Source organism: Gobio gobio (assembly GCF_949357685.1).
Source record: "Gobio gobio genome assembly, chromosome: 6".
NCBI lineage: Eukaryota > Metazoa > Chordata > Actinopteri > Cypriniformes > Gobionidae > Gobio > Gobio gobio.
The window spans coordinates 26345630-26370958 of record NC_137102.1 but is presented as its reverse complement, the minus strand read 5'-3'; the positions used below and the strand labels follow the sequence as shown (position 1 = coordinate 26370958).

General features: G+C 38.9%; 1 protein-coding gene across 1 annotated transcript; it reads right to left on the bottom strand.

Moving 5' to 3' along the window:
• Positions 1 to 655: 655 nt before the first annotated feature.
• yme1l1b (YME1-like 1b) lies at positions 656 to 22959 on the bottom strand. Its single transcript, XM_079819884.1, has 18 exons — positions 22753 to 22959; positions 21440 to 21565; positions 21048 to 21228; positions 20417 to 20509; positions 20194 to 20303; positions 17952 to 18102; positions 17746 to 17829; positions 15063 to 15236; positions 9539 to 9691; positions 8134 to 8266; positions 7975 to 8037; positions 7749 to 7861; positions 5143 to 5298; positions 4898 to 5049; positions 4614 to 4740; positions 4322 to 4395; positions 2076 to 2162; positions 656 to 1963 (listed from the first exon to the last, which is right to left on the bottom strand). Exons 1-18 carry the CDS (start codon positions 22783 to 22785, stop codon positions 1814 to 1816), a joined length of 2160 nt encoding a protein of 719 aa, XP_079676010.1. The 5' UTR covers positions 22786 to 22959; the 3' UTR covers positions 656 to 1813.
• Between the last annotated feature and the right edge of the window lie 2370 nt (positions 22960 to 25329).

Here is a 25329-nt window from a genome sequence, read left to right as displayed (position 1 = left end):
TTTTTTTAATAAAAAAAAAACAAAACAAAAGGTTTCCCAAATTTTGGGACAACCTGCTAAGATAGTGAACGTTAAAAGTGTGATTTCTAGAACTGGAAAATCTATGTAAATTAGTCAAATCTTTTTAAAAAATCATGGAAATCTGAATGGAAATTTTCATTTTATTTATAATTATTTTAATACATTCCCTTCTAGTTTATGTAAATAGAACAAAACAAAAGCAGATTGTTATTACAGAAGAGGTACCAGAAATATATTGGCTTACATAAGGAATCTTCAAATATAGTCTCAGAAAATTTGGGGACCTTGCGAGTAAAAAGGTTGAGAACTACTGCCTTAAATCATGTGGATTCTAGAGAGGCTCTTTTAATTTGGGTCAGTAGGCAACCAGTAAACAACATATTTAAAAACAATATCTAGCTATATATATATATATATATATATATATTTTTTTTTATTTTATTTTTTTTTTTATTATTATTATTATTATTATTATTATATATATTTTTTTTATTGTGGCACCAACTTTTGCATCACTCGCATGTTCTTCAGAAAATTAAAAAATCTTATTTGCATTTGTTTGGTTGTGTACAATGATAATGTTCTTGCAATGCAGACTCAGAGGTTGTCACAGTACATAAAAATAACAATTATGCCGAGTTGTATTACGTTTCCTTTATTCAGTTCAGCCTCTGTTCATTATTAAATGTGCAATAGCATTAACTGAAAAATAATTTTAATTACAAACCAGGCAAAATCAGACTAAAATCAATTTATACACTTATATACAATGATTTCGTTTTCAGTTTTATTGATTATAAATATATACTGTATGTACACAACTAAAATGAGCTTGGGTAAAAGGCAAACATACATGGAGGCAAGGTAAACTCATAGACAGTTACTGTACATGAATAAATAATATGTAGAATAAAGCTGAATAAACCCTATGTAACCACTGGAACCAGAGAAACGAACATCAAATCTGAATTAATATTGAATTTCGGTCTTTCTTTTGTCTTATGATTGGCATGTATAATCAAATTGATGGAAGACAGGAAGCATTTAAACCTATAATATAAATCATGTTATATTCCAGATGGTATACAAATCTTGTGCAGCTCATGAAAGTGCAGAAACAGCATGAACTACAGGAGTTCACTGATCACTGAACTAGGAAACATCTTGTCAGAAAGAATACTAGGGTTCTGATGTATAAACAAACTGTGACTAAAGGTATTCTGATGCAGCAGTTCACAAGCAGACATGATATGTATAACATAAACAAACAAACAAACAAAGTTCCTGTACCAAAGTGCTTTGAGACATTCCACAGCCCCTCAGTGAGAAAATACATTCCCTTACATTTCTCGAAGGCCACCATGAAACATACTTAGCCTGGCTCAGACAACTGGATCAAAAATCCTGAACAGTGACTTGTTTCCTGACTTTATAGTAAACTGGACTATCACTTGCAGCTGAAGGATTTATTCAAAATCAGCTTCTGCTCCACTACAAATAAGGCAGAATCTACAGTTAATGGTACAGAAAACACTGACATGGATACTAAATTAGTTGAATTCTCACTTCCCAATCCCAAAAATCCCAAGGAGGAGTTTGTGTTACACCTTTCTTATTAGCATGTAAAATTGAAGCTAATTTCAGAGATCTGGCTCAAAAAAAACAAACAAAAGAACAATACAATTTTAGCAATGGGGAGAGTCGGCCTACCAAGCTCTTGGTTGCATTTGTACATTTATGTCTTTTAGGGTTCCATTGTCCTTTCCTTGCTGTCTGACGGTCCTGGTGACCTTCATCTGCCGTGACCCTCTAATGTCTTTCCCTCCAAGACCAACTGGATCTCTTTGGCATCCAACGTCTCATACTGTAGTAAAGCCTCGGCCAGATATTTGTGCTCTTTAGCACGGGACTTTAGGAGCACTTTAGCACGCTCGTAGGAATCCTAGGAGCAAGCAAACAAACACGAGAGTTAAAAACTCTGAAAAAAAAATGATATTCAGTATGAATCCAATGTTTCATTAGAGAGGATAGAGTTAGATCAGAACACAGTTTACCCTCAGAAGTATCCTGACTTCATGTTCGATGGCTGCCTGCGTTTCTGGGCTCTGCTTGGTGAGGTCAGCATATGTCATGACACCCAACTATCACACAAGGGAAGAAGTCCAACGAGTAGTACGTTAACATGTAGCATTACATTAACATGTTTCTAAGCTATTAATGTAATAATAAAACACAAAAGTGTTAAAGGTGCAGTGTGTAATATTTATGAGGATCCATTAACAGAAATGCAATGTAACATACATAACTATGTTTTCAGTGGCGTATAAAGACCTTACATAATGAACCGTTATGTTTTTATTATCTTAGAATGAACCATTTCTATAAACATACACCACGGGTCCCCTTACAATGAAGTTGCCTTTTTGCGCTGCCATGTTTCTACAGTAGCCCTAAACGGACAAACTGCTCTACAGAGCACTAGCTACTCTCTGCTCTCTCAGACAACAACATCTTTGTCCTGTGTCAGCCACCGTAGCTTCTCTATGTGCTTTGAAAGGGAGGGGTGAGCAGTGGGCGGTTGCAATTCACAACCCTTACTACTAGATGCCACTAAAATTTACACAGTGCACCTTTAAGAATAGGGGTTGGTTGGTCACTAAGGGGTCAGTGGAAAAAAACAAGAATGTAAATAAAATAAAAATTCACTCTGCTTTATGAAGACTGGTGGGAAATCATGAGATTAAATCAACTATTTTACTCTACGTTAGACATTCAATTACATATACTATTTTAACTAGTTTTAGTACAGTGACAAGTTATATAAATTTAATTAAAAAGCACAAAAGAAATTCACAAAAATGGCTACAACAGACACTTTGATGGTGCTTTCAACAGTTACAGAATTATATAAAAATACTAGTTTACAATATACAGTAGTGTGTAATGATTCTGGATAAATTGAGAATATATATATTAGTGGTGGGCATAGATACATTTTTTTAATCTAGATTAATCTCACTGTAATTTTGGAATTAATCTAGATTAAAATGGCTCATTTGAATTCTGCCGAAGGCATTCAGAATATGTGTGCTCGTAAGTGATTGTTTGTCTTTTTGTAGTTTGAATAATAAATAACTTCTGTCCCTTTAAGACCTGACGCACGCATGGATCCCACTGTTCCTGTGAGCTGGTTACGACTGTGTTTACGTTAAAACTCACCAAGATGGACATTGAGACATTTTTGAGTGTATTTGACCATTAATAAGCTGGAAAAAGGAGCTCATTTTTGCACTTGTATGTCAGAGGCGGCTTATATTATGGTATGTGTGTGTGCGTTTCAGATGCGACCGCGAAATCTGCGGGAATTAGTAGAATTAACGTTATATGCAACCCCGCGCGAAATTCAGACCGGTCACACCAATACGAACACGCTGTCATGAGGAAAAATCCTGCAGAACACCCATTCGCAATGTTCAGAGGATTAAACGGACTGAATGAGAGGAGGCGGGTGCGTGTCAACTCGCTGTTGATCGGAGAGGAGAGCGCAGCTGATATCGATACTGTAGAAAATGAGTATCGTATCGTTTCAGATATTTCAGTATCGATACATATCAAAATATCGATATTTTAGACAACACTAGTAGGCATACACACAGGTTCGAAGACTCGTTCATGTTTAATAGACAGGTTGTTTAGGAATGAGATTGCGTGGGTGTTTGAATCATGATCGCGACCTTTTAACAATTAATTGTGCAGATCTACTTGAAACCTCTCTCAAATTATTTGGATTGCATAACTGCTTGATAAGTCATGACATATAGAAAACAAGTTTTCCAGGTCCAAGCCTTCACTCCATTTCAATAGGGCACTATCTCAAGAGTCATTGATGAGCACTATTTATTTAGACGGAACACTATTTAATAGACATAATCTAATGTAGGAGTAAGATCACGTGGGTGATCTTTAATCTTGCAGCTCTAATATACAGTAAACAGCTTTCTGATTTTCCTTTAGATGGATTCTGGAAATTGAAACGGCCTTATCCATGATGAAGGCTACAAGTTATGCTGTCTTGGATTTTTTTGTCAAATGGACTAATCTTAAAAAGGCAGCATCATTATCACTAACATAAACTACTGTATAGAAGATTTTGGAACAGAGGTATTAAAGAGAAATATTCTGGACTGTAGTATCTACATATGATACTACTTTTATCGTTTATTACGATACATGCAAAGTCTGGCTTGAGGGCTGAAACCATATTTCAGTACCCAGAGATGATCAGATAAATATGACAAACCTTTTCACTCATTCCAAATCTGGTCACCATCATTTTTGCTATTTTTGTAGCGCTGTCAAAATCACTTGATGCTCCTATGTGAAAACAACAAAACATTACACAGATAGATCAAACAGAAAAAAAAGAGTGGCAAACATCATTTTGGCTCATTTACTATTCATGCGGTGCCCTCTTACATATTTGCATTATATGAAGCACAATAAACATTCCATAAACATACAGCCAGGTCACGCAAATGTAATCAATAATTGAATTACACAGCAACACCAGAGCAAACAGTGCTGCATCCTACCAGTAGTGATATTTTCATTGCCAAAAATGAGCTCCTCAGCCACTCTGCCTCCCATGCTGACGTCCATCTGAGCCAGAAGCTGAGCACGTGTTTCACTCCAGCGGTCACTCTCTGGAAGCATGGACACCTACAAAGAGGAAAAGAGGGACCTAAATCAAGGAAGGCTTACCTGAGAGAGCTCAGAGCTCATATCTAAGAAGTTGATCCCTGAAAAGTTCAACCCATTGGTGAACGCATAGGGCCTCTCAATTTTAGATCCTGATGATAAATTAAAGTGTACTCACATGACCTAAAGTAGGGCCTCTTGGCATAATGGTGGCTTTATTTATGGGCATGGCGCCTTTAGTATAGTATGCAATAATAGCATGGCCTGACTCGTGGTACGCTGTGATTTCTTTATTCCTCTGATCAATCTCCGCACTCCTGCGTTCTGGGCCTGCGGAGGGAGAAAGCGAATGGAAAACTCAGGGTATTCATTCATCTTCAGTAAAGTTTACTTTATCATGCTAAATAATTTAGAGGCACTTACCCATCAGTATTTTGTCCTTAGCAAACTCCAGCTCCTTCATGGTCACCATGTCTTTACCATCCACAGCGGCCCTAAGTGCAGCCTGATTAACAAGATTCTCCAGCTCGGCACCAGAGAACCCCACCGTTCCTCTAGCAATGACCTCTGCCTCCACAGCTAATGTCCAGAAAAGACAATAATCCTTATGAACATTTTTACTCACTGTATTGTTACTCTTTTGCCTCACAACGAGTTTAGAATTGTGTGTGTAAAGTCCCCATGTAGTCAATAATTGTATCCCTTAAAAATCATCTTTGATCACCAAAATGACACATTTAAAGGAGTAGTTCACTTTAAAATGAAAATTGCCCCATGATTTACTTACCCTCAAGCCATCCTAGATGTATATGACTTTCTTATTTCTTAATTAATAAATTATATTAATAATAGTGCTGGGAATCGATTTAAAAAAATTAACTAACCAATACCATTTTTTTCTGTATTTAATCGCGATTAATTGCAAGTTTTTAATATTTTGATATTGTAATAATTTCAGTTACTCTCCAAATTAATGCAGAAACAATTTAAAGACAGCATATTTTAAATATGTGTTGTAATGGTATCTTTTTATGAATGAAGGCCAGTATCACTGATACTAATGTCTCTATGAAACATTAATGACGTTACATTACAGTATAACTTAAAGCTCCCAATTTCAACATTTATTAGGCTTTAAAAAAACAACTTTTAATTTAAGTGAACTTAAAACAATCTTTACATAAACCCAAAATAATAAATGTTATTTTTACCTGTGGCCTTCCCGGTTAGACATATACAGAAATGTAATAGTTATGAAACTGCATAACTGCATAAAATATAAATTAAATATAGATTAATCATCATTAAAGCTACAATTTTCTCTGTTCCCGTTGCTCTTTGATGAACATTAATGACAGGCGTCCTCAGCGCTCCTGTCACTTTAAGAACGGCCGCTGACAAACATGGCGCGGATCTGACACGCGCATCTCATTCCCTCACAACTCTTTAAGTTCATTTAAGACGTTATTTAACTAATTTAAGACTCCTAATATGAGAATACTCAAAATTATCTGTGTTGTTTTTATTGTTACACACACACACACACAGGACATTGACATACAGCGCGTTCTCGTGTCTTGTCGCGCTTGGAAGCATTTACATGAATAGGAGTGTGATCATGTAACGCTAGACAAAAATGGATATAAAAATGGACGCTGCGTTATTTGCGTTAAATATTTTTAATGCGTTAAGCTGAAAAAATGAATCGCCCGCGTTAACGCGTTAATTTGCCCAGCCCTAATTAATAAATATTCTGATGCATCCAAGTTTCATAATGGCAGTGACAGGGTCCATTGAGTTTAAAAGCAAAAAAAAAAAAAAAGTATATCCATTCATCATAAACGTACTCCACGCGGCTCTTGGGAGTTAATAAAGGCCTTCTGAAGCAAATCGATGGGGTTTTGTAAGAAAAATATCAATATTTAAAACTAGCCTTCCACATTCAACTTACAAAGAAAGTGTAACACCTCTCGCAGTTCAAAATGCTTACACTATGTCAGGCATCATCATCACGCCAATAAGGAATATGGAAAGCGGAAGCTAGATATTTTACTTTATTAAGTTTTAAATATGAATATTTTTCTTACAAAACACAGATTCGCTTTAGGCCTTTATTAACCCCCCGGAGCCGTGTGGAGTACGTTTATGATTGGATGGAAGCACCTTTTTGAGCTTCAAACTCAATGGACCCTGTCACTGCCATTATAAAGCTTGGGAGTGTCAGGATATTTATTAATATATCTCTGATTGCGTTCATCAGAAAGAAAAAAGTCATATACACCTAGGATGGCTTGGCTTAAGGGTGAGTAAATCACAGGGTTAATGTTCATTTTAAAGCGAACTACTCCTTTAAATGTTTTTTAAATTGTTTAACAATTAAAATGTTTAATTCAGCCATATATGTTTGAACCAGAAACTGATTCAGAAGAAGAAGAGACTAAGTGAATTATAAAGGCTTGTCAACCAGTTGATGTATCAGAATGGTAATGCGTTTTATGTATCGTGTCCTACAATGTTGTCTTACAACGTGAATTAATATAACCTTTTGCCCGACGACGTTATCAAACAGGTAATGTGTTGCTCATGTTACACAAACCATGCTGAACAACTTGCTTTAAAGAAGTTAGAACATCAGTGGAGAAAGTCAGATAGTTCATCATAATATTCATCATATACATAATTCACCGGTTATATTGCAAAATGTACCCGGTTTTTCATATCAACAGAAAAACTGGGATACACCGGGATAACCTGGCTTCTCTTGACCATCTCTTGCGTCGCAGGATAGTAATGATAATATACTAAAGCCCTAAATACTAAATTTGTGATGTAGAAAATAGGGGCAATTTCAAATCATGCTATTGAGACTGTCTTTGGTTCACAGCAGTTTTAAGGAGAAAATACTCAGCAATGAATTTGCACATGGCTTGTCTTAAAGCATATTAAAAAAAACACCTCATATAAACATTAAAAACTTGAATTTCACCACAGAGGGTCTTAAAGAATTGAGTGTTTAACGTGCTGCTCACCAGAGTCTACTTTAATTTTTTTAAGGTACCACTTCAGGATTTCAGTGCGGCCCTTCACATCTGGTCTGGGGACGGTGACCTGCATATCAAAACGTCCTGGCCGGATCAGAGCACTGGAGAACAAGACAGCATTCAGATCTTCGGACAAATCAGCAACATTATATGAAAAATATATTTTTTTAAATAAGCGTTTAGTCTATAGATGTTTGAAAAGAAGACTACACACTTATCCAAAGCTTCAGGGAAGTTTGTTGCTCCAATTATGATGACGCCTTCATTTGGCTTAAACCTGCATAAGTTAAACACCAAACGTTAGTGAAGGCATATCACAAACTTTCCACTCAAACATAGTGCAATCATAAGTTCTTTAAGTTGCACGGCTCACCCATCCATCTCTGCTAGAAGCTGGTTGATTGTCTGTCTAGAATAGGGGTGCATGGGAGACTCAATCCTCTTTCCTCCAACACTATCCAGCTCATCAATGAAGATAACACAAGGAGCGTTAGCTTTAGCTTCCCCTAGAGGATAAATCCAGGAGAATTGCTTCAACATGAGTAGTAGTCATACAATCATTCATTCACCAATTAGGCATAAGAGTGCTTTTGGCTACTTTCACAATCACAGAACTCAGAATCAGACACATAAGCCCCGTTTCCACTGTCGGGCCGAGGTAACTTGCACTTCTGTGAAGGCACCATTAATGCTGAAAAGTACATAGAGATTTTGGAGCATAATATGCTGCCTTCAAGAAGACATCTTTTCCAGGGACGTCCATGCATATTTCACCACAAGACAATGCAAAACCACATTCTGCACACATTACAAAGTCCTGGCTGCGGAGGAAGAGGGTACGGGTACTTGACTGGCCTGCCTGCAGTCCCGACCTGTCTCCAATAGAGAATGTGTGGCGCATTTTGAAGCGCAAAATGCGACAACAAAGACCCCGTACTGTTGCCCACCTTAAGACTTGTTTGCAGGAAGATTGGGACAAAATTACACCTCAAACACTTCATCACTTGGTGTCTTCAGTCCCTAAACGTCTTTTAAGTGTTGTGAAAAGGAATGGCAACATTCCAAAGTGGTAAATGCTTTACTGTCCCAACTTTTTTTTTAAATGTGTTGCAGGTCTGAATGACAGGAAAGGATACATATTTACAAATGACATGAAGTTGACCAGACAAAACATGAAATATTTTGTGTTCATATTGTCTGCAATGAAATACAAGTCAAAGTACATTTAGAAATCACTTCTTTTTTTTTTACTTGCGTTTTCCATACTGTCCCAACTTTTTCTGATTTGGGGTTGTATTTACCAAGTTTACTATGGTAATGGTTAGCACAAATAATCTTTTGCATCACCATTTCTGCCTTATACAGTGATCCGAATCCACATCGGATCACAAACAGAAATTATATCAAACACTTGTGGCTGTCTGAAAGTCAGTTGAGCTAAAATTATTTTAAAAGTCTTTAATGCCAATATATGAAATAATCTGCGGCGGCGCTGCAGTCTCAGATAAACAATGCCTTTGTTAGCAACCACTCCTCTAGACCGAGCTGGCCCGCTTTGGACCAAGGTATTCGGCGGGCCAAAAAACCCTGGCCGTTGGCCCCGTGGAAGCCCGATCAAGCCCTCGGAAGTGACAGTGAAAACACGACTGGCCCAGGCACGCACTAGCAAGCCCGCTTTTGGCCTGACCATGGAAAAGCGGCTATTGTATGACTTATAGGACCTATAAACAATCATGAAATTGGGATTTGGAGTGGCACTATATAAGCTAGGTACTCACTGAAAAGGTTTCTGATTCGACTGGCACCAACACCAACAAACATCTCATCAAACTCGGAGCCAGACGCGTAGTAGAACGGCACATCTGCCTCGCCTGCCACAGCACGGGCCAAAAGGGTCTTTCCTGTACCCGGAGGCCCAATCAACAAGATTCCTGAGAAAAAAAAAAAAAAAAGGTATTGTACTGCCAAATAGAATCAGTGTGGAATATGGTTTCAGAATGATTCACTTGATTTTACTTTATTCTGTTATTATTTACCCATCCTCATCTGTTCTAAAGTCTGCACACTGTTAATTTTTCAATGTAAAACATAAAAAGACAATGAAAAGGTTTATAGTGACTAGTGTTCAACCAATAATCGCAATTGACACTTTTCCAATAACTGATTAAATTGCTAACACTTCAATAATATGAATGCAAACTTTCCACTTAAAGGGTAACTAAACCCTAAACCAACTTTTTTTAGTTAATGAGTGTGATTTTTAGCCTTGTATTACTGCCATAGCCAATTGCAAAATTGCATTTGAATAAGATAATCTGACTTTGTTATTACCGAGAGAGCTTTGCACTTAAGTTGCCTAGATCCAGGCATAAATTGGTATTGATTTAAAGCCATTCACGGCCTATCATCTGCGCGTTGAAGTGCAATTATCAGAGCCAGCTGAGCGAACGAAATAGTTTATATATACAGTAGTCAGGTGTCTTGCCATTCGGGAAAGCGAACGGCTTTTGAAGCAGGTCGGCTGAGCACACATGTAAGTTTTGAACATATCCTTTAGTCCTGTTGCACGACTCAAAGTACTAGCTTGATTCTCCTACTAATATTTTATTTCGTTCTGTGTGATTTTTAGCCTTGTATTACTGCCATAGCCAATTGCAAAATTGCATTTGAATAAGATAATCTGACGTTGTTATTACCGAGAGAGCTTTGCACTTAAGTTGCCTAGATCCAGGCATAAATTGGTATTGATTTAAAGCCATTCACGGCCTATCATCTGCGCGTTGAAGTGCAATTATCAGAGCCAGCTGATCTCACTCAGCAACGAATAGGTTTTATTTAACGAGCGTTCCATAGCTGGCGCGGAAGCCCCACTATTACACGTAGACGTAGACGGCACCGTAACACTGCTAATCTACTTCCTGTTCCCTCCTCCTCTAATGCCCCTCCGTCTCTTTCTTTCTCTGTGGGGCTATGGAATTGTCAGTCAGCTGTCAATAAAGCTGACTTCATTCCTGCCTTTGCCACTCAATCCACTCTCAAAATCCTGGCCTTGACTGAGACCTGGATCCGTCCAGAAGACTCAGCAACACCTGCTGCTCTCTCTAATAACTTCTCTTTCTCCCACACCCCTCGCCAGACTGGGAGGGGTGGGGGCACGGGTCTTCTCATTTCTAACAATTGGAAATACTCATCTCACACAGCTCTTTGCAAAAACAACACATTTGAATATCATGCTATAACGCTTACAACTCCCACTAAAATCCATATTGTAGTCATTTACCGCCCCCCAGGTCCACTGACCACCTTTGTTGATGAGCTAGATGTTCTGCTGTCCTCATTTCCAGAGGATGGCTGCCCACTCATAGTACTCGGCGACTTCAACATTCACCTGGACAAATCATATGCTTCAGATTTCCACACCCTCCTAGCTTCATTCGACCTCAAACGCCTCATCACTTCACATACCCACAAATCTGGTAACCAGCTGGACCTCATTTACACACGCAACTGCTCTACAGACAATATTTTGGTCAAACCTCTACACATCTCAGATCACTTTTTCATCACATTTAATCTTCAACTTACTACTCACGCACCACCAGTTCCTCCACCAGTTACTTTCAGACGAAACCTGCGCTCACTCTCTCCTTCTCATCTTTCCTCTGCTGTCTCTTCCTCCCTACCCTCATCCACACAATTCTCTTCTATGGATGTTAACACTGCAACTGACACTCTATGCTCCACTTTAACTTCATGTCTAGACAATATCTGCCCTCTTTCTTTTAGGCCAGCACGAGCTACTCCCTCTAACCCTTGGTTATCTGATGTTATTCGTGAACACCGGACGATACTCAGGGCAGCAGAGAGGAAATGGCATAAATCAAATCACCCATCTGATCTAGCTAAGTATCAGTCTTTGCTCTCATCCTTCTCGAATGAAGTACACGAAGCTAAATCTTATTTCCAAAACAAAATCAGCAGCACCTCAAACTTACGCACACTATTCAGAACATTCAACTCTCTGCTCTGTCCTCCTCCACCACCTCCCTATCTCCAGACGACTTTGCACAATTCTTCACAAACAAAACAACAACTATTAGCAATCAGTTCTCACCCCCACACACTGTGAATCTTAGATCAGCCACTTCCACGACCGAACATACTCTCTCCTCATTTTCTACACTCACTGAGGCCGAAGTATCTAAACTTCTCCTCTCCAGCCATCCTACCACCTGTCCTCTCGATCCCATTCCCTCACACCTCCTTCAAGCCATCTCTCCTACTCTCCTTCCTGCACTCACACACATCATCAACACATCGCTCTGCACTGGCACTTTCAAGCAGGCTCGGGTGACTCCACTGCTTAAGAAACCCACTTTAGACGCATCACTCATAGATAACTACAGACCTGACTCTCTCCTGCCATTCATAGCAAAAACTCTTGAACGAGTTGTTTTCAACCAGGTTTCATCCTTCCTCTCACAGAATAACCAGCTGGACTCTAACCAATCCGGTTTCAAAAGGGGCCACTCCACAGAGACTGCACTACTGTCGGTCACCAAAGCCCTGCGGATGGCTAAAGCTGAGTCCAAATCATCAGTCCTCGTCCTCCTTGATCTATCTGCTGCCTTTGACACTGTAAATCATCAAAATCTTCTGTCCACCCTCTCATCACTGGGCATCACAGGGACTCCGCTCCTTTGGTTTGAATCTCATCTCACAGGTAGGTCCTTCAAGGTTGCCTGGAGAGGAGAGGAATCCCAAGCGCATCAACTGACCACGGGGGTTCCTCAGGGCTCAGTGCTTGGACCTCTCCTTTTCTCCATTTATACTACTTCATTAGGTCCCATAATACAGGCACATGGCTTCTCATATCACTGCTATGCTGATGACACTCAGCTCTACCTTTCATTCCAACCAGACGACCCCACAGTAGCTGCACAAATCTCCAGCTGTCTGGCTGACATCTCTGCATGGATGAGTAAAAATCACCTACAGCTCAACCTGGCAAAAACTGAGTTCATCATCATCCCCGCCAGTCCCACTATGCAACATGGCTTCACCATTCAGCTAGGTACATCCCTGATCTCCCCTTCAAAATCACTCAGAAATCTTGGAGTTACATTGGATGACCAGTTTTCCTTCAGAGATCACATTGCTAAGACCGCTCGCTCATGCAGGTTTGCGCTCTACAACATCAGAAAGATCAGACCGTTCCTAACAGAACACGCAACACAGCTTCTTGTCCAGGCCCTGGTTATTTCTAGACTTGACTACTGCAACGCGCTTCTGGCTGGACTCCCCTCTTGTGCGATCCAAACACTTCGAATGATCCAGAATGCAGCGGCACGTCTGGTCTTCAACGAGCCCAAAAGGACCCACGTCACACCAATCTTCATCTCTCTGCACTGGCTACCACTCGCTGCTCGCATCAAGTTTAAGGCGCTGACGCTTGCCTACAGAGCCACCACGCGCTCAGCTCCTGCATACTTTGACTCGATTCTACGACTCCACACCCCCGCCAGAAGCCTTCGTTCAGCTAAGGAGCGTAGGCTTGTGGTACCTTCACAGAGAGGCAAAAAATCCCTTTCCAGAACATTTTCTTTCAACGTTCCCAGCTGGTGGAACGATCTGCCCACCGCCATCCGAAATGCTGATTCATTGACAACATTCAAAAGTCAACTAAAAACTCATCTCTTCCGTGAGCACTTAACCTCTTATAAAAAATAAAAATAAAAATAAAACTTTCCTTTCCTCTTTCCCTCCCTACTCTAGCCTGTGCTACACTGAGAAATGTACACGGACTAAGTATTTCAGGCACTTGTTGCGCTCACTCGACTCTTCACGACCAATCGCTTATTGTACCCCCAAGTTGTAAGTCGCTTTGGATAAAAGCGTCTGCTAAATGCATAAATGTAAATGTAATGATCTGTAATACTGGGGCTTTATTAATGCTGTTCATTGATTCGAGTAAATGTTTTGACATTTGAGTATTAAGTGTTTTAATTCTATAAAATATGGTGTAAAAACGCCAAAGTGCTGCCCTCTTAAGGTTGAACGGTGGCTACTGCAGTTTAATTTTCCTGTTGGACGTTGTGGTACATCGTGACGTGGGATGGTACTTCCAACGGCTCACTATCCGCGCCCCTGGCACGAGCTCACCACGCCCTCAGAAATGTTTCCCCCAATCACATGATGAGAATGGCTTCACTCCAGTATGAACTGTCATGTTACATGAAGTTGAAACATTTGAATGAAACTCACTTGACACTTGCTGTAACATTGTAATGAAGAAAATACGGTTAAATAATGCAGTTGTCAGTATACGTCAGGCTTTTCTTGCGATATTATTGCCGCCCGTCATGTGTACAGATAATTTTCATACATGAGATGCGCTTTCAAACCCTGACACGCAAGTGGTTGCCTCGGTAACGAACAACAATACCGTTACGTGCTGGCGTATATAGTCTAACTTATTTGAGGAAATCTGTTTATAATAGGCTTTTAGGTCTGAACTTATGGATTCAGTTAATTTGAGTGAAAATACATTGTATGTATATCAGATATCTGATCTATTTTTAGTGGCATTCAGTGTAAGGATTTGACTGTTCATAGATTAGGTCAGTTCTCTTGCGCTGCTGCTTCACTGGCATCGAGAGTTAACGCAGTTTGAGCCAGCGGCTCGCATTGATAAGGCTCTGGGTCTGTGTCTACAGACCTTTCACCCTCCTCCACTTCAGGTGAAGGTAGGAGAATGACCGCTCTGTTGCAAAGCTGGGGTCACTGCAGTCATTCTCCATCTTTGCGACTCGCGAGTCAGACAGCTGTCAATCAACCCGTCACTGCGGGTCTCAGGTGCACACCCTCCGCTCAGCCCCTCCCTCGGTTCGTCCCCTCTGTCTCTGCGGACTTTTCCAGCATTTTTCAAAAATTGCCAGTGGGGAGTTAAGCTCTGAGCTGGGGTTTAGTTACCCTTTAATGTAAAATAGTGTTGGAACTATATTGAAAATTAAGAATGACTTTGCAATGTGAACATTTTTTAATTATTAATATAACTTAAAATACATAAAAAAAATAGCTAAGCTTAGTGCACAAATCATTTTTGAAGCTAGGCAGATGTGGTCACTATGAACTACTACTAGATGGAAAACAAGAAGTGTGTAAAAATTCTTCAAAGATGTAATCCAGTGAATAAAGTCATACAGGTTTGGTGACATGAAGGCCAGCCAATGGTAGAGTTTAAATATAACTATTAATTAAATGTTTCTGGCTTGGAGCCTTTTGGCAAATTTGAGTTCTTACCTTTAGGCAGCTTTCCTCCCAAAACAGTGAACTTCTGAGGGTTCCGGAGAAACTCCACCACCTCCTGCAGCTCATTCTTGGCCTCCTCCGCACCCTTCACATGGTCAAAGGTGACGTTCTTCATCTGGACAGGGTCCACTGCCGAGTCCAAGCCTGATGTGGTTCGGAATCGCACTGTCCGGAATGATTACATTATAGTTGACACGCCAAACACACACACACACACACACACACACAATGCACTAGGGCAAGCCAGCCAAGTAAGCATGATTAACGGCTCCAATCCAAGCCAAAACTCGAAACTAGAGCTGCACGATTCTGGATAAATTGAGAATCACGATTTTCTTGTTTCAAACAGAGATCACGATTCTCACACAAATCTGAACAGACTTAATTTTAAATTGAGTTTTTGAACAAATCTTTTGAATGAATGATTCAATGGCAAATCATTTTTTTTAACTACTGGTGAAACAATGTAGCCGATAGTTTTTATTTAAAGCACCAAGTTAATTTCAAAAGGTGTTTTTTTTTTTCTATTTTAATCGCTACTATAGACATCAGTTTTTATATCCAAACAATAAACTTTTATCTCAGTCCATCTGTGATAATGATTTATTGTAACAGAAAAAATTATACTGTGTGGTTAAAAAGACCATGAAGCCATTTCATATCTATAGATGACAACCGCTCTCTCTGGGTCAATTGCAGCACTAATGCTAATGTTTGCAGTGATTGTACTTGTCAAAGGTTTAATAGACAGGCTGTTTAGGAATTAGATTGCGTGGGAATTTGAAGCGTTATCGCGACCATTTAACAATTAATTGTGCAGCTCTACTTGAAACCTCTCTCAAATTATTTGGATTTTATATTCAAACAACTTGCAAACTTGACACACAGGACATAAACTGCTCGCCAAGTCATGACATATCGAATATGTTTTCCAGGTCCAAGCCTTCACTCCATTTCAATAGAGCACTATCTCAAGAGTCATTAATGAGCACTATTTATTTATAGCACACATCCCACAAAGGTTTTATAAACTCACAGTGCACACTACAGTCTCCGGGCTCATGGCGTCCCAGAGACCAATAATTTAAGGATTCATAAAAGAAGAATTACTGTCTGGACAGCTGAGATTTCAATATGGAGATAAAGGTTATGATTTTGGGTAGTATTACAGCACACTGTGAGTCTATATTGTTTGCGTTTGGCATTTGTTAAGAGTGTTTGTACCCAGAAACAATTATGTCAGAATTAACATGTGGATACTCAACTTCAGGGCTGGAATACACAACATGACTTAAAGGGTTAGTTCACCCAAAAGTGAAAATTCTGTCATTACTTACCCTCATGTCGTTCGACACCTGTAAGACCTCCGTTCATCTTCGGAACAGAAATGAAGATATTTTAGTTGAAATCTGATGGCTCTGAAAGGCCTCCATTGGCACAATGGCACTTTACACTCTCAAGACCCTTAAAAGGTACTAAAGACGTCGTTACAAAGTCCATCTCACTACAGTGGTTCTAAAATAACTTTATGAATCGGCGACAATAGTTTTTGTGTGCAAAAAAACCCTAAATAACGACTTACATAGTGATGACGATTTCAAAACAAGGCATCATGAAGCTTCGAAGCGTTATGAATCAGTGAGTCGAATCAGCAGTTTGAATTGCCAAATTTCAGCAGTCTGGTGGTTTGAAACGCGATCCGAATCATGATTCGGCTCACTGATTCATAACGCTTCGAAGCTTCATGATGCCTTGTTTTGAAATCGTCATCACTATGTAAGTCGTTATTTAGGGTTTTGCGCGCACAAAAACTATTCTCGCCGATTCATAAAGTTATTTTAGAACCACTGTAGTGAGATGGACTTTGTAACGACGTCTTTAGTACCTTTTAAGGGTCTTGAGAGTGTAAAGTGCCATTGTGCCAATGGAGGCCTTTCAGAGCCATCAGATTTCAACTAAAATATCTTCATTTCTGTTCCGAAGATGAACAGAGGTCTTACGGGTGTCGAACGACATGAGGGTAAGTAATTAATGACAGAATTTTCATTTTTGGGTGAACTAACCCTTTAAGATCTGAACAGATTTTAAAACACTAGCCCTCTGTTTCACAGACAAGGCTCAAGCTATTCCTAGACTAAAATGCATGTTTGAGTTATCTTAAAATATGTCTCTACTGGTGTGTATCTTGAGACAAAACAATGGCAATGTTATTATAAAATATACTTAAATGCCCTAATTGAACTAAGGCCTAATTCTGGCTAAGTCTAAGCCCTGTTTGTGAAACCGGGCCTAGTCATCATACACTTGCCAAATGGTTACAGAGAAAAACTGGGCACTGTACACTAAACGACTGAGAATCACACACTACAAGTCTTTCAAGCCATTCCTAACACAACAAATACACACAAACATGCATCTAGTTGCTAGGAGATGAATGAGATCAAAATAGGCTAAACGTATATAAAATGATTGATACCCTCAAAACTGGATGGAATCATAGCTATAAAAAAACTGGAGCTATCATATACTATTTGATATTCTGCTAAATATGTCAACTCTGACTGCCCAAAATTGATGCACCCTGACTGCAAATCAGGGCAAAAATCTGTTGTGTGTATTCCAGCCTTTAGTTAGAGACAAATCAGACATGCAGAAGTTTCTTTGGAAAATTTACCTGATAAGAAAGGTGTTTTTGAGAGTCCATACAAGCCCAACAGCAAAAGCACCAATAGTATCAGTCGCATCCTCCTTAATGATTCTATTGAAGATGACATGTTTTATATTAGCAATGATAAAGCTAGAAAGGAAACCATATCAAGTTGAAAACCTTCCATCATTCATTCACAATTCATCAATTGTTGTTAATCTAAGACGACGTGCCTTGGGTTCTCTGTGTTAGGGCCTGCGCTTTAAGGAAGCCCTCAGCAAAACCAGTCTTAAAAGCATCATGTTGACCATCAGGAATATTTTTGTTTTTAAGAAGCTTGTCCAAAGTTTCAACATCTGGCCCTTTGTCTCGTGTGAGGAAACCCTAATGGACAAAAATACAAATAACATTGTAACACCAATATAAACTCCACTAATATTAACAAGACATTTACAATGTAGTGAAAACATACCAAAGCATTATTTTTAAAGGAATTACAATCAAAATTTTCATAATTTACTTGTCCTCATGCCGTTACAAACCTGTATGACTTAGGGCCCTATCATACACCTGGCAAAATGCCGCGTCAGGCGCGATGCAAGTGTTTTTTGCTAGTTTCAGCCCAACGCAGTTATCATTAAATAGCAAATGCACTCGTGCCCATCTGTGCGCCCATGGGCGTGCTGGTCTGAAAACGAGGTCTGTTCAGGCTCATTGGAGCGTTGCTGTTTTGAGGCAACTGAAAACGACTGCACCATTGACCAACAAAAACCTGGTCTAAAGTCAATAGCGCTGTATTTTTTGTGTTACTTAAAGAGCGCGTTAGTAATATGCGCCTCTAGGCGGGTGCACAATGCATTACACATACAGGGCAGCACACAAACATTTTTAAATATGAAAAATTAAAGGATTCCTCTCTGGAGAAGCATTTCGGATGCATCCTCTGATTGGTTTATTGCATGTTACGCCCAAAACACACCCATGACTCATTAAGAGAATAGTGACAACCCTTTTGGACCATTTTTTCCATCTTTAAACTAGCAAAAGTGAATTTGGCCCTAAGTGCACTTGCGCTGTACGCTTTAGACCCTGTGCTCAGATCCTTAAAACAGGGCCCTTAATTTCTTCTGTTGAAATCAAAAGGAGGGATTTTAAAAATGATTCACATGCAATTAAGAAAACGGCTAATTCCAGGGTTTGTGCAAAAAGCACAGTTCCGAAACATGTAAATGTGAACGTTGTTTTTCTTTAACTCTTTAAGGGAGTTAAGAAATGTTTCTGTCGGGAATTTGTCTCATGTGGTTATGTAATTGAAATAGGGCTGGGCGTTATATTGAGTTTGTACGATATAGATATACTTTTTATAAATGATATGGAATGAGGCAATCCCCAATAAAAAAAAATCCCCAATAAGAAAAAAATGATATCTATATACAGTGGTTTGATATGAGCGCACCTGAAAAATAGCGGAGAACGCAGAGTGAGCTGCTGCGGGGAAAGTGCATAATCCAATTTGTCCTAAACAATAGGACTTAATATGCTTTATATTAAGGGATTTTAATTTCAAAGATATAGTTAACATACATAGTTTAAAGCGGCTTACCCCGTCAGATGCTCTGACCGATACATGTGCTGACAGATACTTGAGCTGTTTAATACATTTAAGATGTGGTGCTTTCCTCAGTGCATGACTTACATTTCACAGGTAAATTCTCTATCTGTAAATGTTAGAAAAAGTAATGCAAATATTTACATTTTGTCTATCCAGAGAGAATGAGCCTTCTGCAAGTGAACCTCAGCTAAAATTCACAGATTTCCATTATTGAGTGCCGCCACCACCAAACAGACGGAGTGCAATAGCATAAAATATACATATTGCTAAAATACTTCTTGTTGGACAATAAATGTGCCCTATGTAGAATTTTAAACCTACAAGTAAGTTTTATGAAAGTGACTATTATAATTGGGTAATAAATGTTTGCAAATATAATTAGTCTGTGCTTTTGTCTTCATTTTTAGAAATTGGTCAGGATGTGAATTTAAAAATAAAAGCATTATTATGGTTTTTAAATTGTAATGTTGCAATGTTAGAATGTGATTTTACCCGCTTTTTTGCACATATAGCATAGCCTACATTATATTCACTATATTTGTTTTCATAGCCTTCAATATCAACATTGTAGGACATCATTGGGCATCTTTTAAAATAATTAGATTTATTTTTATCCAAATAGAAAAACAGAAAATACAGAGATATATACACTGTATTTCGCCATTCAACCAAAAAGTACAGAGTTAAGATTTTTTTGGCCACATCGCCCAGCCCTAAATTTAAATACCTCGAAGTTCCACATATCAAAAAGTCATACATTTTTGGAAGGATATGAGGGAGAGAGGGAGTGCCTCTCTTTATGGAAATAAACACATTAGGCTAATATCATTCAAAAGGAAGCACTGTATTACTGTACGGGTGACCTTCATAAATGATGGCGTGAATCCTTCAGGCTCCACTGAACTGTTTATACCTCCCTGTAGACGCCGTGTTTTGGACTTCAGAGTTTTAAAGCCTCGATTTGGGACCAACGCTGAAAAACACAATTACAATTTGATAAACACTAGCAGCCAACACAGATCATAATTTTTAAATGATGCTGCCTGTTTGCAGTGTGACAACTGAATAATAAACTGTTCACATTACATGGTAAATATTGGAGATCTGTACATAGTGTTTGGAGAGGTGACTTGTTTTGCCTAGAAAAGACAGGAGTAACACCACCCATTCTGGAAAACCCTGAATAAGGAAGAAGAAATTAAACTGTTAATTCATTGTATGTGGTATATTGTGGTGTATTTTGTGTTAGAACAAGAAAATAAATCTAATTATTTAATCTAAAAAAATCTATGTACTATACAGTCAATCTCAAAGCTCTTTCCCATTTTAGATGCGTTTTGTGGCATTCATGCTGAAAACCAATGCTGCCACTCAGTCTTTGTCCCACTCAGTGGGCGTAACCGCAGTCACTCCAGACGACGGTGATGTCACATGCATACACTCTATAAGCATTCAAGGTTTCAATTACAGCTCCAACAATGAACTATTGTGAATCCTGTTATGTAAACAGGAAACTGGCACAGGAAAATCCTGAAGAGCACTGAAGAAACGGCAACCTTCGCAAGAAACTTCATCAAATGATAATGTTATGGAATCAAAATACAATATACATTTATAGTATGTTCTACTATATGAAATTGATTTCAAAATTACAAAATTAAACAAATCCTGTGATTTATGTCTTTGGCTCAGGTTTCAAGAAAGTGAAGTGTCTCACCATGTTTGTTGAGAAAGAAAGAACCTGAGGAGAGATGGGAAGTCCTCCAGATATTTGGCTCAGTCCTCAGTTGTGAGGGCGAGTCCTGCTGAGAAACACAGGGCAGAAGCTTCTCCACCAGCTCATCTAGCTGACCGACTCCTAGATCTGTCAGACCTAAATCCCTGAGTGTCAGTGACGGCTTCCCAGCACAACAGCACACATGCAGAATTTAAAGAGGAAAAACACAGTTAAGCTTCAGAACAGCATACTTCAATGAAAAGCTGCTAACATTCAACTGAACCATTTTTGAGCACATTTCCACAAAAAAGCTTGATTGGAAGGTACAGAGGGAAAACACCAACAGCCTACATGTGTACAATATCTATCAAAGTAAAGCTAAATGTAATTACCTCTGTGCTGTTCAGCTCTTGTTCTGGCGTGTTCTCTCTGTGTTTGTGATGGACTGAAGTATTGCTGCTCACTGAACCCGTCAGAGAGTGCAGGGCGTTGATGAGGTGACTCAGCTGGACTGTTACCTGACAAAAACCCAACAAAACCAAATCATTACTTCTTTAATGTCTTGGAAAATAAATATTTTATTAAAAACATTATTTATATGGGGTAACATCAAACTGTCCTGGACGCTTTTTAACCAGGCCTTCAACATATTTTCTTTATACATTTCAGATGCCATTTATATGTTTAGATTTTATCATCAACTCAGACCAAGGTAATGTTTCAATCTCAAAATACAAAATTCGGATGATTTTATTCTGATGATTATATTATTCTGATGTTATTTTATTTATGTTTTATTATAGTTTTATTAATATTTTTATAGCTTTTATATTTTTATTTTAATTACATTCATTTTATAGTAAATTCCTTATGTTTTTAATATTATTATTATTTAAATATTGCTGTAGCTTCGTTTAATTTTAGTAATGCATTTCCATTTAATAATTGTAATACTTTTTACTAAATTTATTTCAGTTTATTGCCAAAGCAACATTTCTCATTTTCAATTAGTTTTTCCATCTAATATTTATATTTTAGCTTTATTTCGATTAACATAAATGTTTTTAATAGTTTTATTTAACAATAATAACCCTAATTTTACCTACAGTTTTGCCCCTAATTAAAGTTATCCAAATGTAGTGTACTTGTTTATCAAGGCAACAGCTTCAACAATTGAGGGTATTGAAATTAATCTAAAACATAACATATTCAACATGCGTGGCGAAAAAACGATACTGTGAACAATATTTTCTTCTCCTATAAAGCAGTATTAATACATATGTAAATAGTATATTATTTTAAAAATATTAAACATTTAAAATTTGAAAACGTAATTTCCACAACTGAATCTATCAAACAAAATAATATACAATTAAATTGTGGTGGATTAAATGTGTATGTCTTTACATCAAGAAAGACACAGTTGTCAAAGCAAAACCAATGTCTACAAACAGTAGCAAAACAAGACCCATCAATAACACTGTACTTAACCAAGTCAGCTACAGCAATAATACCTGGACTAATAACATGAGACAGCATGACGCTGACTTTTCAGAATGATGAGAAACTATTCTCTCAAATCTTGAGATTAAATACAGACTGTTATGTTGTAAATTATGTGCTAGCTAACCAGCTAGCTTGCGTAACGTTAACGTTACATGGAAAGTTATGAAACCAGCTGTCCTAAACAGATGTGATTTGATACCTGTGGCTGTAGGGAAGTAGAAAGAGAAAACATTTCCGATTAGCTGATGACAAACTCTTTTGGTCAACGGGAGTTTACTGATTTGGCGTTATGTAATGTCCTCCACCGGTGTCCTCTTCCGTTCAACTAGCCTCGCTGAAACTGCGAAGACTCATCTGCGAAACACTCTACAACATCCGGCACGAAGTATGACAAAATAAAAGTCTCATCATAATGCCTTGTCATCATAATTTACTCATCTTCAAACCTTTATGAATTTCTTCTTCTGCAGAATTAATATCGGGGATAACTTTAATGTTGATTTATAATATACGTCCATTCTTTGTTCTTAATAATGATACATCAATTTAACTTAATATATAATATCTATTATATATTTTAAAAGAATTATGTATTGTATCAGAATCAGAAAGAGCTTTAGTGCCAAGTATGCTTGCACACACAAGGAATTTTTCTTGGTGCTCAAGCTTCCAGTGCACATATACAATACAAACACAGCAAGAACATAGTAATACAAATTCTAAGAATAAAAATATGAAAATAGCATTACAAAATATTAGGTCATTTACGTTTAGTCAGAATAAACATTTACAGATTATAAACATATTTACAGTATGTGAGTGGTATGAATAAATATAAATATCTCCTGAGTTTAGAAGATATTCGGGGGGGGGGGGGGGGGGGTAATTTTACCAGGTTCTAGTGGCCAGTGATCGGAGTCGCCGTCCTGATGGTAACAGTTCAAACAGGAGTCCAGGAGGTGAGTGGAGTCTGTGATGATTTTCCCTGCTCTTGATGATTTTCGTTGTACCAACGAATCAATAATTCACAGTTTACAATAACACAGTCAACAAATTCTGTTGAAATTTCATATGTCTTTTATTTGGGTAAAATGCAATGTTTGCAATTATGAATAAGTAGAAGTATGGCTTTAATATCATTACAAGTAATTAGTATTTCTTTGTTTTTGTACATTTATGGGATGCCAAATATCCATGACTATGTCTCTGGATTCCTATGATCATTCATATAACAATGAACTGATTTTTGTCATCATAATCGCACTGAAGGCCCATTGAAGCACTGAAGGCCCATTGAAGCGTAAGCCAAATCTCTGCTTCGTGACTGGAAGCCTTTGGTGCAGCCACCGAAGCACACACAGAGCTGCTCTGACTACCTAAACTGGGCAGCGCTATGTATATACTCTTAAGGCCCGGACAGGGCAGAGTAAGAGTAACTCTCACTCGTCTTCCGAAGCAGTAAAGAGCACATTAAGTATATAGCTGATTAGCCATGCCTTGGTTTGAGGACGACTTTGGAGTCGTTAGGCTCAAGCTCAAGGTAGGTGTCCATAATTCGGCCGACTGCACAGCTCGTTCATAGTTCCCATGAGGGTATATGGTAAGGGGACGAAACAGGTTGAGCCTCCTGGCCCCTTTGTTTCTGCCTAGAGACTGGCCGGCCACAGGAGCGTGGTATGCTACTATGGCCTCCACATAGAACTTGAGCATAGAAGGGGTGCGACCAATGTCCATCAGCTCTTGCAGGAAGAAAAGAACCAGTCAACTGAGCACCAGTCAGAGAAAACAAACCGCTTAAGGGCATAGAGGCATCTTGTGGACGGGGCTCTAGCCTCAGAGACAGTATTCAGGACTCTCGCTGGAGGTCCGTATGTTCCTGTTGAGGGGCCATATATGGAGGGCCCACAACTTGGGTTGGGGGTGCCAAATTGTCCTGTTTGCCTGGGAAAGGAGTCCTTCCTCAGGGGAATTGGCCATGAGGCTGCTACTAGTAGCTGCATCAACTCGGGAAACCAAGGCTAGGTCTGCCAGAGAGGGGCCCCCAGGAAAGTGATTCGCTGGCTGGAAGACAGTGAGCTCTTGGGTTGATCCTGAGTCCCAGGCATTAATGGCTGAGGAGCAAGGATCTGTGGATATTCAATTGGGCCTTGAAGTAATTCAGGATACGCATCCCCTTCTTTCTCAGGAGTGCTGAATCCATGCACTTTGTGAAAGTGCATGGTGCCAGGGTATACTGGAAGGCCACCCCCTCGAATGCGAATGTCAAAAGACGGTTTGTGATGGGGGTATATTTTGGTATGAAAGTATGCATCTTTCAGATCCACTGAGAAAAAACAATCCCCTGGGCATACTTGTGAGAGGATTTGTTTCAAAGTTAGCATCTTGAAAGGGCTGTCATCCTTTTTGGGAATGAGGAAGTAGCGGCTGTTGAAGCCTGATCCACAGTGGGAAGGCGGAATTGTCTCTACAGCTCCTTTCACCAGTAAGCTCATTACTTCGGCGGGGAGGACAACTGCTACATTGCTCCTTACCGATGTGTTGACCATGCCCCTAAAGCGAGGGGGTCTGCAAGCGAACTGAAGCGAGTAACCTCTTTTTACTGCGTTCAGAACCCATTCTGACAGGCCGGAGATGACTTCCCAAGCCTTGGTCCGGATGGCTAGGGGCTGAATTAGCTCTTCTTCTGAGTTCAACAGCACAAACACCAGGGGCCGGTTGCATAAACCGTTAAGACTAGTCTTACAAGTTAGACATAATTTTTTTTCTTTAAGACTGT

What these genes read in the sequence shown, in the direction of transcription:
- yme1l1b (XM_079819884.1), bottom strand. Translation starts at nt 22,785, where the DNA reads ATGTTTTCTCTTTCTACTTCCCTACAGCCACAG. An exon ending in AAAAACACCTTTCTTATCAG is followed by an intron (nt 15,237 to 17,745) that starts GTAAATTTTCCA and finishes CATTCCGGACAG; the next exon opens with TGCGATTCCGAACCACATCA. An exon ending in GGGAGGAAAGCTGCCTAAAG is followed by an intron (nt 9,692 to 15,062) that starts GTAAGAACTCAA and finishes TTTTTTTCTCAG; the next exon opens with GAATCTTGTTGATTGGGCCT.